General features: G+C 33.4%; 2 protein-coding genes across 2 annotated transcripts in view; one reads left to right on the top strand and one right to left on the bottom strand.

Moving 5' to 3' along the window:
* Window positions 1-14,685, top strand: part of LOC114329918 (synapsin-like) — a 60,841-nt gene that overhangs the window by 5,277 nt on the left and 40,879 nt on the right. The window contains exon 3 of the mRNA XM_028279197.2: window positions 7,221-7,381. Within this exon, the coding sequence (XP_028134998.1) occupies window positions 7,221-7,381 (161 nt within the window). The remainder of the gene's footprint in view (window positions 1-7,220; window positions 7,382-14,685) is intronic.
* Window positions 1-14,685, bottom strand: part of LOC114329924 (outer dynein arm-docking complex subunit 4-like) — a 54,278-nt gene that overhangs the window by 33,239 nt on the left and 6,354 nt on the right. The gene's annotated exons all lie outside the window — the stretch shown is intronic.

Raw genomic sequence — 14,685 nt, 5'->3', positions numbered from 1 at the left:
TTTAATGTCTCATCATATGTAGTTGGAACTGGTGAAAATGATGAGAATATTTCTTCAGCTCTTACCCCCATATTATAAATTAACGCATCAATTTGTTTTCCATCAGATGCTTTATCAAGGCCACCCCCTTGTCTAAATCGTTGAAAGCGGTTTTTCCACTGTACCCAATCACTTGGATGGAAATTAAATGATTCGGGAGGTGATAAAGTGAGGTTTATCGACGGTGATTCTTGAACTGGAGCGTTATCAGGCATTTTTTTTCCAATTGATGCTTAACTGTGCTGTTTTCGACTTTGAGTACTTGTAATCTCAACAAATTAGAAGTGTTGGAGTTGTGGTATCGTCGCATGCTCAGAATCCCGTGGAGAGCATACATATCCAACGACCGTGTACTGGAGACAATGTACAAAGAGCGAGAATTGATCAACATCATAAAAATGAGAAAGGTTCATTACTTCGGTCATATAATGAGAGGACCTAAATATCGCTTACTCCGGTTGATAGGCCTTACTTGCAATAGTACGTTCTTTGAAGGAAAAATATTGCAAAACCTCTAAATTTTAAAGAACTGCTTGGATTTACATGAAGTTTGGCATACACATAGCTAATAAGTCAAAGAAAAAAAGTGATATTGTGCCGATGTGTGCTTTTGCCCTAGGGGTGAGTTTCACCCCCTTTTGGGGGTGAAAAATATATGTTCGGAATAAGTCCAGAAATGGATAAAATGCCTAATTTTAAACAACTTTTGTTCTATCAAGTTTTTTCACCAAGTTAATACTTTTCGAGTTATTTGCGATTGAATATGTTAATTTTTCTACAAAATAACTACGTTTTCAAACGGTTTTTCGCAAATAACTCAAAAAGTAAGTATTTGGTGGAAAAAAAATTCTTATCAAAAATATAGCAAGTAAAAAAGTGAAAAACTTGGTGTATATTTATATTAGGTCACTGTATGTAGTAGAAGCAGAGTTATAGCTAATGAAAAATAGGTTCATATTCGTCAAATTCCAAATCGTATATTTTAACGTGCCATAGCAAAAAAAGGAAGCACTTTTTTGGGGAAAACTCATTTTAACTTTTTTAAAGTGTTTAAAAAATGCTTATTTTTGTTTTTTAAAAAAAATTTTAGCATCAAATGTAAACAAGTTACGCTCAAAATAAAGTTGCTCCCTTTTTTTTTGGTAGGAAATCGGGAAAATCACCCCCTAATTAGCATTTCAAAAGAACTTAATTGTTATCACTTCACAAGTTTTTTACTCGCGTATGTATTGATCATACGATCTGTAAGTTTCATCGGTCCAAAGTCCTTATTTGTGAAAGAGCTGTAGTTAAAAGGTCTTGAACGAGTCACTTATCACGAGTGTATGCAAATTTAGAAACACCGAATCTTTACCAATTTTGGTCTTACAGAAAACCAAAAAAATACAAAATATTCAATAAAGTAAAGCAGACTTTTTTTATTGTTTAAGACTTTTGGTATCTCTAACAATTTTTAAGTTATTTTGAAAAAAATCATTTTTTTCAAAATTAAAATTTTTAAAATTTTACTTTAAAACCAAATTTTTTTCAAAAATAATCACTTTAAATCGATGAAACTTACAGATCATATAAACACAACACAAGTAAAGTAACTTGTGAAGCGGTAACGACTAATTTCATTTAAGTTGCTAATTGGGGGGTGATCTTCCTGACTTTTTTGCCAAAACAAAAGGGACCAACTTTATTTTGTGCGTAACTTGCTTACATTTGATGCTAGAAATTTTTTTTTATAAAAACAGAAATAAAGATTTTTTTAAACACTTTAAAAAGTTGTAATGTGTTTTCCCCAAGAATGCTTCATTATTTGGATATTTCACATTGAATTATTCTATTTGGAATTTTTCGAATATGTACCTATTTTTCATTAGCTATAACTCTGCTTTTGCTATGTATAGGGACCTAATATATACACCATTTTTTTCAATTTTTTATAGGCTATAATTTTGCTAGGAATATTTTTTTTGACAAAGTGCTTACGTATTGAGTTATTTGCGAAAAACCGTCTAAAATCGTGGTTATTTTTCTTGAAAAATGAACATATTATTCACTTGCAAATAACTCGAAAAGTATTGATTTGGTGAAAAAACTCTATAGAACAAAAGTTGCTTAAAATTAGTCAGTTTATCCATTTCTGGACCTATCTTGAACATATATTTTTTCACCCCCGAGATGGGGTGAAAGTCACCCTCAGGGCAAAAGCACACATCGGCACCATATCACTTTTTTTCTATGACATTAGCTATGCGTGTGCCAAATTTCATGTCAATCCAAGCGCTTCTTTAAAATTTACAACAAAAACCGTGAAAGAATGGACTACAATAATTGTCAAGTCAGATTAGTTCCTGATATTCGAGAAAAACTTATTTCTAAGCTGCTGAATGTTGTGCTTAAATAATTTGCAGCTCTTCTTGTGATTGGTCCTGTGTGCACGCGGGTGAGCAGGGTCTACGTCTTTTTATAGAATTGATTTCCATGTCGTTAAGCGCCTATGTCAGTGGTTCCCAACCTTTTTCGGCCTACCGCCCATTTTTCCAAAAACAAAATACTTACTTAACGCCCCCCTTAAAAAACTCTTCCATTCTTAAAATTAGTAACGCACTTTCATTCACAATTGTTTTACCTTTTTTGGGTCAAAGGCTACCTTAAATATGATTCGCCGGCCCCTTAATAATCCAAGCAACAACAAATTAAAAAAAAACGTTTTATTCAAAAATACAGTATTCATGTATTGATCAAACTTTAACTTAAATACATATCATAAAAAACAATATAATAATAATATAACATTTTTAATGAGAAGGCTGAGCTTGATGTAATGATAGTAATCTGTCAATATTTGGTTCCATACTTGTCATCAGCACTCTTAAATCACCGCGCTCCACTATGGACAGTCTATTTCTCTTCTTTGTTAATAAATTGCTGACTATGCTAAATCCTCTTTCGGCTAAATACGATGAAGGAAAGGCAATGAAGAACTTCTTTGATGCAGCCCATAAAGCTGGATATAATACTGAAATTTGACATTGCAGCCAAAATTCTTGATATCCATTTTTAAATTTCACTTTTAACTCTTCATTTGTTGACAATTCTATTAATTCCTCCTGTAGTGATAATTCTGCTGTTTCTAAACTTGAGAACGGTTCTAGCACCCAATCTGGAATAATCAGACCAAGGATATGCTGAAATCTATTCCTAAAATCTTCTTGAAGTGCTTCCAAGTGCTGGCAATATACCAGAATGTCTTCATCATTTGTCTCCACCGAGGAAAGATTTTGAAACTGATGAAATTGTCTCCGACCCAAATTTTGCCTATACAAATTAAGTTTTGACACGAACGAGGAAATAGTTCCTTTTGCTTTGATCAAATTCAAATTATCACCTTGTAGCTGTAGGTTTGTTTCATTAAATTTATCGTATAAATCAGTTAAATAAGCAATATCGCTCTTAAATTTTAATAAATTGTCTCTCAAAGAATCATCTTTGCTTTCAAAAAACTCTAAAACTGAGTCAAAGAGATCATAAAATCTTTTTAGACAGGTACCCTTCGAAAGCCATCGAACTTCTGTGTGCAACAATAAACAATTAAAATTCTCGTCGTTTTCATCACACAGTTTTCTAAACAATCTATCATTGAGAGCACTGCTTCTGATCTTGTTAACTGCAGTAATTACATATTGTAGTGAACAATGAAGGCGATCACTAAGATTTTTTGCAACTAAATGCTGTCTGTGAATTACACAATGCACGGCGAGTATATTTGGTACCGCTTTTTTCAAATATGCTATCAGTCCGCGGTGTCGTCCAACCATTGCCGGAGCACCATCTGTAGCAACAGTTATGACATTTTCCAGAGGTATACTTTTATCTGTAAAATAGTGTTCCAGAACATCAAATATCGATTTGCCTTTAGTATCTGTTTCCAGTGTTCTTACAAATAACAGTTCTTGACAGATTTTTTCACTTTTTATGAAGCGAACGTAAGCAAGAAGTAAAGACTCATTGTTTGGCAGAGTTGATTCATCAAGCTGTAAAGAAAACTCAGTAGTCTTTAAATAATCAGTTAGAGAACGCTCCACATCCTCAGACATTTCGTCTCTGTACCGTATTATTGCTTAATGGAATTTTTTTAATAATATCAGATGCCGGCTGGTGCAGTACAGTCCGCAAAACTTCACTAACAGCTGGCAGTATTAATTCTTCGCCAATAGTATGGGGTTTTCCTGATTTAGCTATAAGTAAGGAAATGTTATAAGAAGCACGTAGCCCATCATCGTCTTGCTTTGATGCTGCTGAAAAGATACTAGCTAAAGTTGGACGCTTGAAATGTTGTTTTTTGAGCATTTCAAAATATGATAAATTTCTGTCTTTTCTGTCGGGATGTATTTTGGTCAAATGTTCTTGTAATCGTGAAGGTTTTGTGGCTTCATTTGAGAAAACTCTCTGGCAAATTAAACACATTGGTAATGCCTTATTAGAAGGCGACTGAATAAAACCATACTTCAAATGTTCGACATTGTATTGTCTGCACTTTTTCTTTGGATCGGACATACTGTAGGTATATCTGTAAAAATAAATATGCTGTAGCCACAGCTTTGATAATTTTAAATAATAAACTTTTAAATAACTTTTTAGTTAGCAAAATCAATATTTCAGAGTGGCGGAATATCCAAGCAAGTAGTCGAGAAATTTAAAACATGTCACAAGTAAATAAATATACACTATACACTGAGAGAAGAATTTGAGGAAAAATTACAAAACAACTTATTAAAAATTACCATACTGTACACATGTTATAAAAATAACTTTATATTCCGTAAATAGTTTATTTTTGGCAGTCTATGATCAGATTACTATTCAGTATAGTAAATTTTATTAAGATTTTTTGTACTTTTTCCCCAATTCTTCTCTCAGTGTAGGTAGGTCCTAATTAATTTTTTTACTTTGATCCAGTTTGTGCAAGTTGGTACTTTTTGAATATTTAACAATAACTATACATATAAGGAAACAAATTTAGATTTATTACATTTTTACAAATACCTCGTAAATTACGATAGGGAAAAATAATAAAGAGTTATAGTAAGTGATATAAATGCCACGTAGATACTTACCATTGTGACAAATATGTATTACAATAAAATATATTTCTAATAAATGCACTGCAACTTTCTGCAAATAACACACAGAAAATTCACCACCCTGCTTTAGCGAAACAATCTCGAATGATTAAGTTATGCCTGACCATGCCGCTGCGCGAGGGAGGAGCCAAAATTCACTTAAAGCAGAAAGGTTCTACTGGAAGTGGAATTATACTAACCAAACTGAAACGTTCGACTGCAACGTCGAAATTGTTGCAGTGTTGGACTGAGTGATAAATAAAAAATTGCACGGTGCATAACCAAAATGCATTTTGTGCATTTCGTTTATAATTTCGGATTCACCTTCTCTATTTCTGTGTGAGAAGCGAAAAGCAAAGTTGTTAGAAGCAAAGAAGCAATGAGTTACTTTAAGGGGGCGGCAGCTGTTCCTCAACGCCCCCCAAATTTTCCTTGGACCCAAAAAGCCCCCTTATCTCTCTTCAACGCCCACCGGTGGGCGGTAACGCCCCCGTTGGGAACCACTGGCCTATGTTGATGATGTTTTGTATTTAAATTTTTCTTACTTGTAATATTTTTCAATTTCTATTGTTTTCCTGATTACACGTTTGCTCCTATGTTCGTTGTTAGCTAGAATCATTGTTTCATTTAAGTTTATTTCATGTTCTGGGTATACTGAGTCTTGTGCTATGGATGACGTCTTTTCGTTTCTTTTCTTTTTTGAATAAAATTCCTTTCATTAACACTATTACAAATCTACTAATATTTCTCTCTAGAGGTTCTAATTTCCGCTCACATTTCTGTATTAAACACATTTTTGCACCGTATCTAATTGAAAACCAAATTCTTCTTCTTTTTCTAGTGCCGACTCCACTAATGAAGGTTGTTAATAACGCTTCCAGCTTTCTCATTAAGTCAGCATTAACAGTCCAAGTTTCGCCACCATAAAAAATAGAGTGGATATAACACTTTATCATCCGATGTAAAATTATTGAGCCTTTGGTTACTCAGAAATTTTCTCATCTTCAAAATATTGTTCTTAATTGCTCTATTCTTGATCGAATTTCTGATTTCTGAGTTAGATCTCCGATAATTCAGACTATAAAATATTTCATTTTGTCCACTTGTTGCATCTTCATTTTGTATCTGGATCCATGTTATGACTTTGCCCCTGTTGCTGATAACCATGGTTTTCGTTTTCTTTACGTTCATTGTTAAACCAAACTGTTCCCCAGTCTCACAAATTGTGTTTAGTAGCTTCGCAGGTCTTTCTCATTTTCAGCGATAATAACTGTATCGTCGGCATAACGAATGTTATTTATATTTTCACCATTTTCTCGATCCTTTCTAAACAGAAAAACTAAATTACAGTTGTTTAAATATTTAGAATCGTTATCTTTTATTATTTACCATCACTCGCAATGATTCAGTGTGTTTCTTTATGATTCAGTTATTTTATTAATTTAAACTGTTTTATATTGCGTTTTCCCTCGTAAAGTTTATTGTTTTGATAGATAAAAGGCATTATATTTATTTTCGATTCAGAGATCATTACCATCTTTCTATGGACCATTTCGAACTCTTTGTTCTCATCAGGAAAGCAACTGTAATGAAAGATGGTAATGATCTCTGAATCGAAATTAAATATAATGCCTTTTATTTACCCACCGTTTTTACTCACGTATCGAGTACTAGGAAGCAGATTTGTTGATCTTTACCTCGGTGAATTGATATGTTGTGGAGTGCAACTATGTAGACTCCCCATGTCTATACATTCATCACCCTTTTCCTTGCAATTTTTAGAAGGATGGGAATAGGTATAAGAGAGAATCTGTTTCCGAACTAAGAAATCCAAAGATTTTATTATTTTTAAGCATTTATTTGTTTGAAAATGGAGTCTTTTGGGTGTCGACATTTTGTTTATTGTTTTGTTTTAATTTACTTCCAAACATAATCAATGATTTTAACAATACAATATCATTATAATATACCTTGACAAAATAATCCCTGTAACTCTAAACTTCCAGTGGTATTCTATTTTCATTTTACTTCGGTATTTTCCGAATACAAAATTTGGAATCGTTTCAGGTTGTTGGAAAACAAATACTGGGTCTGCAATGTTAGAGCAAATATCCATGCCAGAAAGATATAAAAACTGGGTCGACGAAGTTTCAGACTTGTTCGGTGGATTAGATATTTGCGCGTTAGAAGTTGTAGTCGGCAAGGATGGACGTGAATACATAATTGAGGTGAGTTTAGAAGTAAATAATTTTTTTTTTGAAAAATGGCTTTGGCAGAGCCAATTAGCCAGACTTGTTTGTGATTGATTGCAGATTCATAGTCATAAATTTCTTATAAACATAAGTACATTCTGCAATATTATTTTTATAGATACATTGATACATTGTGTAGCTTTTTTTATTTTGTTTTTTTTTAATTATTTTACTGTTTTTGCGAAACACTTGTTTTTACTTCTTTTTTTCTATTCTTTTTTTATTTTTGTTTCTATTTTTTTTTTCTTTTTTTTATTATTATTTTTTTCAAACCACATTAACAAATTATGCCTATTATATTACGTTTACAACTTGTATTTACATAATTTAACATGTTTATAAATGAGATGAAGAATTTCCATATCATTTGTAAATATTAAAGTATTAAGGTTTATTGGGAAAAAACATTTTAAATCTTTTAATTCCTTATAAAGGTCGTTTATGTTATTTATGTTTAAATGACATTCTAATATGACATGTGTTAGATCTCCGATTTTGCCAAAAGTACAATTGGGAGTATCTGACAAGCCGATTCTATGCATGTAATATGGCGTAAGAGCATGATTGTGTATGTCTGTTATATTCTGTGTAAAACCATCTTTTTGAGAATATCCTAGGGTTACAATGAGTAAAATTTGAGCCAGTATTACATTCTCTGTAATGCAATTGCCAATTATTTTTAAGTTTTTGTCTGTTAAAAGTATCAATATCTGAAGCTGGAATTAAATTTTTGTTTATTTTTTCTCCGATCACATAAGCTGATTTAGCAAAATTGTCAACTATTTCATTGCCTTTTATTCCCGAATGACCCTTAATCCAAGCAATTGTTACATTTACTCCTAATTGTGTAATTTCAAACAGAGTTTTAAGTATATTCAATTCAATGTGGTTTATGTGTTTGATTGTTTGAATGTTACTTAATCTGTCCACCACGCTTTTACTGTCAGTAAATATAACAAAATTGCTAGTTGGATTCAGTAGTACATACTGAATAGCAAACATTACTGCTATCATTTCTGCTGTGTATATTGAGCACTCAATAGGTAGGCTATATTGATGATGGTAATTTTTATTTTCGTGGAATACTGCACAGCCCGTTCCATTTGCTTCTTTTGACCCATTGGTAAATATGTACTGAAAATTTGACCATTTTTCTCTAATAAGTATATCAAACATATTTGGCGGTAAATGTGAGTTTAAATAACATGTTTTAACCTTGTTAGAAAATAATGTTTTTGTCATTGCACTATAGTAAGGCGGAATTTGGCTTTTATAGATAACTTCACTGTACTTTACCGTACTTAGATAACTTTCTACCAAAGGTATAGACTTTTTAGTTCTCCAGTACCTATGAGTGAGGTCTAAAACTGATAGCTCATGTAGATCTTGAAGGTATTTACATTTTTTGGACAGAATTCGAGTTGTAAATTTATCACTGAGAAATTGGCGGCGTAAATGCAATGGAGGTTCCACTGCTTCATTTTCCATTATTTGGACTGGAGTGGATTTTAAATAACCTAGGCATAATCTTAAGCATTTATTTTTTTGAATTTCAAGTTTATTTAGAAGTGTATTGGCCGCTGATCCAAATAAATGACAGCTATAGTCGAGAATGGGTCTGATCATGTTACGGTAAAACATCAAAGCAATATTTGGGTCTGCTCCCCAATTTGTTTTACAGAAAGCTCTTAAAATATTTATTGAGTTTTCTGATTTTTTAACAATATGATGAATGTGATCTTTCCATGACAATTTCCTGTCTAGATAGGTACCAAGATACCTAACACAGCTTTTAATTGGAAAATTAAATTTTCCAAGATACCTAACACAGCTTTTAATTGGAAAATTAAATTTTCCAACGTTAAGATTGCCTTGTGAAACTCTACGCTTCTTTATAAAGTAACACACCTCAGTTTTTGTATCAGAAATTGATAATCCTACTTCTTCATAGCACTGATTTACGATTTCTTATGCTACTTTTAAATTATCCTCACATCTACTTAACAATTTTCCTTCTATATATAAAACAACATCATCAGCATATTGAAGAATTTTTGTATTGTTGGGTATACTAACTTCAAGATCTATGTTGTACAGGATGTATAAAATCGGGCTTAAAATACTCCCCTGTGGCAATCCAATATTAGTTAGTCGAGGATATGAAAATTCATCATTATTAATTTTTAAATAAGTTTTAATCTGTTGGAATATAAAGATTTTAAAAAGAGAGCAAATGAATTAGGGATTCCAATATACAACATTTTTTTGTAAAGAATGTATAAATTAACATTATCAAAAGCAGCGGAAATGTCAAGGAACGCAGCTGCTGTAGACTTATTTCTTGTAAAGTTAAGTTGAATTGACGTAACTAGAGCTGCAGTTGCATCTTGAGTAGACCTAGACTTGCGAAAACCATATTGGGATCTTGGAAGTATACCATCGTGTTCTAACCAATGTTTAAATTTATTTTGAATTATTCTTTCGAATGCTTTTAAAAGACATGAAGACAAGGAGATAGGTCGGTAAGAATTTGGATTACGGTCTGGTTTGCTAGGCTTTTTAATAGGAATTATCAGGTATTCTTTCCAACTATTTGGTACTGGTATCTTATTTGTCCAAATATTGTTGAAAATGTTTAGTAGTGAAATTTTATGTTCGATCGGTAAGTTGTACAACAGCGAATATGACACATTGTCTATACCTGGAGAAGTATTATTTCTTTGTTCAAGGGCTCGATGCAATTCCCATAGATGAAAATTTTCGTCAAAAATTGTGGTTTTGTCTGGATACTGTTTGAATATTTTCTTGTACGGTGTCGTCATTTGGTACCCATGCCGGAGCAATTTTTCTGTGGAAATCTTGCAACCATGTATCTTCTGGATCAATAGGTACTCTGTTGGCTTGTTTGCGTTTTTTAAAACAATTAACTTTTCGCCAGACATCTTTTAATGGTGTTCTTGAGTTTAGGAGTTGAGAAGTAAATAAAGTACATGTGTTTTAACGCCAACAAAGGTTGTGGTAAGCATATAGACCAGGGCATTTAGCACTAAAAACTTTGGAATAAATCCATTTTTAAATACAGCACATAGAGACTTGCAACTTTTTGTATTGTGTTCGGGATGAAGTCAGGAAAAACGTCTACTATAAAAAATGGGTGGAAATGCATAACTGCATTTTAAAGTACATAAATTGCATTCAAAAGTGCATAAACATGTCAAAATAAGCATATTGAGGCCAAATTTTGTTACTCGGTCGGGTTTTTGGGGTTACTGAACTCGAATACGCCATCAGAACTGACCCCCCGGAACACGGTTATTGCTAAGGCATGTCATCTTCAGGAGTTTCGAAGGTTTTGGGCCTTGAATGCATGCAAATAGATTACTGGGCAGCTTTTGGGGTCGCTAAATACGACTACGCCATCAGAACCGACCTCCGGAGCACCTGGTATTCAGGGCTACTGCTAAGGCTTGTCATCTAGAGGTTCGAGGGTTATCGACATTAAATTGATACAAACAGATTACTTGAAGGTTTAAGAGTGGCTGAACACGAATACGCGATCTGAACCGGCCCCCGGAGTACCTGTTGCCCAGTGTCACTGCTAACGTACGTCATCGTCTGCAGTTTCGAGGGTTTTCGGCATTAAATTATTGTAAATAAATTACTCGGGCAGTTTTTGGAGCTGATAAAAACGAATATGATATTTGAGCGACACCTGGAGCACCTGGTGTCTAGGTTTAAGTCATCTTCTGGAGTTTCGAGCTAGATCGGCATTAAATCGATGTAAAAAGATTACACGGGGGATTTTAGGGGTTACTGAACACGAATACGCCATCAGAACTGACCCCCCGGAACACGATCACTGCTAAAGCACGTCACCTTCAGGAGTTTTGATGGCTTTTGGCCTTGAATGCATGCAAATAGATTACTGGGCGGTTTTTGGGGTGGCTGAATATGAATATACGATCAGAACAGCTCCCTGGACCACCTGATGCCCAAGGTAACTGCTATATGGTATGTTATCTTCTGCCAAAACTGTAGGTATGTATGTATGTTAGAAACTTCTTCTTTTGGTGCCTATTCGTTTCGAAAATTGGCGATCATTCTGGTTATAATTATTGTATTAACTGATGCTTTAAATATATTAGTTGTTGTTGTGGAGAACTATTTACTCAGGTTCTTTAACTAATTGCTCACTTTCAGAATACTTTGCCTTGAAAGATTATTTTCAGTAATCTCTATTTAGTTCGGTTTCTCATTATGTGTCCGAGATAATCTAACTTTCTTCTTTTAATCGTATACGTCACTTCTCTTTTTTTCCTTGTTCTACGTAGTACGGTCTCGTTGGTTGTCTTGTCCGTCCATGATATCCTTAAGATTCGCCCGCATAGCCATATCTCGAAGGCTTCAAGTTCCCATCGCTTCAGTGGGTACCCAGGATTTAACTCCGCAGTATAATATTGAGACCCTTTTCCACAATCCGATAGCGCCAAATACATCGGCATGCACCTGTATCGACAACTGACTTGGAGAAAACACATATTCACTAAGCGTAAGCAACTTGGCCTCTAATTAAGAATCATGTATTGGCTCATCGGTGGCAGATCAAAACCTTCACTAAACAACAAAATATTATTATACAAAACAATCTTGAAAAATGTGTATACTGTATACCGTACCTCGGCATCCAGCTGTGAGGAACTGCTAGCAACTCCAACATATCTAGCTTGCAGAGGTTCCAAAATTAAGTCCTGCGATCTATTGTTGATGATCCCTACTATATACGTCAGTCACGAAATCATTCAGCATGATATCTCTTTAAGCAAGAAACCCATTATGAACGGCCAGCACGGCACAGCCCGGCACAGCCCGGCACGGCACAGCACAGGCCGGCCCATCCAAAAACCCATTTGTAACGGCCAGCGCGGCACGGCACCGGAAAAATGATCATTTGCCATAAATGATAATGTATTTTTATTAATAAAATATATACAGAGAGGGGCTAAATTATCGAATAAATTCATTTTCTCTAAAATGGACGGCTTTGGAAGAAAATACCAAAACAGGTCGATTTTTACTTTTAAATTACAATTTTTTGGCATATACAGTGGAACCTCGATTATCCGTCACCTCTGTTAACCGTCAGGGTCCATTAAGTTATATATTGTATACACAAGTAAAAATTGAGTCATCAATTCATTTTGTTTGAGCATTGCGATAAGCCAAACGAAATTCATTGAAATGTACACGTGCAGTTATGCCATCACCGCATTTTTTATGTAAATAATTTTTGTTCTTATTCAGGGCTCTGGATTAAATTTCAATTTAAATAGGTAATGATAAATGATACCATACAGTAAAACCTCGATAGAACGGACCTCTATTTAACGGACTTCGGATATAACGGACAAAAAATCAGATCAAATGTAAAAAAAATTGAATGCAAAAAAAATCGAATTCTAGAAGGAAAGACAACAAGGACACGAACTCGGCACTGCTTTGTGCTAATGCCAATGGATCGCATGGATTGACTACTATAATAATTGTTGGTAAATCTCTTAAACCTAGTGTTGTCAAAGATATAATCATCAAAAGGCATCATCTGCCCGTTTCGTATTATAGCTCTAATAGGGCATGGTTCACCAGATATTTTTAAAAATTTCTTTTTAAAGGATTTGTACTTGCAGTGAGAAAATTTCAAGAGAAGAAACTGGTAACACTGCCTAAAGAGGTGAAATGTTTATTGCTTTTAGACAATGCTCCTGCTAATCCCCCTGAAAGTATTCTAAATTCCGAAGATCGCAACTTAAATTGTATGTTTTGCCAAAAAATACATCGCTTATTCAACCCATGAATCAGTGAATAATTTCTTCAACCAAATGAAGTATATCGTAGAAAGTTTTTAGATCAAGTAGAAAAGTAAAAAACTAGTGAACAAAACTTTATTCCTTTTTTAACTTACAGATTTGTATATACAGTACCCACATAATTAAAAAAAAATTTGATTGATTTTAAACCTATTTTTATACAACGGACTTTCGGCTTTAACGGACATCCCGTTCCCCCAATTAGTCCGTAATATCGAGGTTTGACTGTACTTTTAGAGCTCTATTTTTAGAATCGCAAGCCGAAAATAAAAATGTACATCACACAAATTATTAGTTAATATCTGTGTGTCACCATAACAGTATGATTTTTATTTTTTTAATGTTCTATTAACCGTCTTCTCGATTATACGTCATACCCTTGGTCCGGTGCCCTGACGGATAATCGAGGTTCCACTGTATTTCATACTAGAGACGTCATTCATCTGAGCCTAATGATGTAATCGATGATTTTTTTAAATGGGAATAGGGGTTGTGTGGCATCTCATTTGAAAGGGTGTTCAATCCTCTATTCAGTAATATAAACAATAATATCATTATTTATACAGGGTGGCCAAAACAATAATTTTTAAATTACATTAACTGACGCAAAAAGAAGAATGTATGTAATTTATTTAACTCAAAATACATTGTACTGCTGTCAGTAAATAGAAAAAAATGTTTATTTCACAAATAAACATTTCGTTTCACTTAAATTAAATCACAAACAGCCTCCCACCTACCTCTTGACAGTTTGAACATTTAATTTAAGCGAAAAGCAATGTTTTTTTTGCCAAATAAACATTTTTTCTATTTTCTGACATCATTAGAAAGTATTTTGAGTTAAATAAATTTCATACATTCTTCTTTTTTCGTCAATTAATTTAATTAAAAAAGTATTTTTTGGCCACAAATGAGATGCCACACGAACCATATTCCCATTTAAAATAATCATAGATTACGTCATCACGCTCAGATGGATAACGTCACTAGTATGAAATATATGCCAAAAAATTGTAATTTAAAAATAAAAATCGACGTGTTTCGGGATTTTTCTCCAAAGCCGTCCATTTTAAAGAAAATGAATTTATTCCATAATTTAGCCCATCTCTATATAGGAGAAAAATGTTATGTATTGTTTTAATTTTATTTTAGAAACGCATCATGTCATCTATGATATATTTTAAAAACTATCGTATAATAAAAGTTTTTAAAAGACAAACTACACAATTTTAATGAATATGCATCATGTTAAAAAAACGAATTCATGGTTAAAAGATAATGTACGTACCTGTCCATTGATCAAAATGTTCGGATATTTGTACCTATGCATTGTCCTTTTTCTTGCTATCGTGATAACCTGGGTCCGATGCATCATACAAAAATGGGTATTCTCTGACACTCTCAATTAAAAGTTCG

Source organism: Diabrotica virgifera, chromosome 2, assembly GCF_917563875.1.
Source record: "Diabrotica virgifera virgifera chromosome 2, PGI_DIABVI_V3a".
In the NCBI taxonomy this organism is placed as follows: Eukaryota; Metazoa; Arthropoda; class Insecta; order Coleoptera; family Chrysomelidae; genus Diabrotica; species Diabrotica virgifera.
This window is presented reverse-complemented; position numbering and strand designations above follow the sequence as displayed.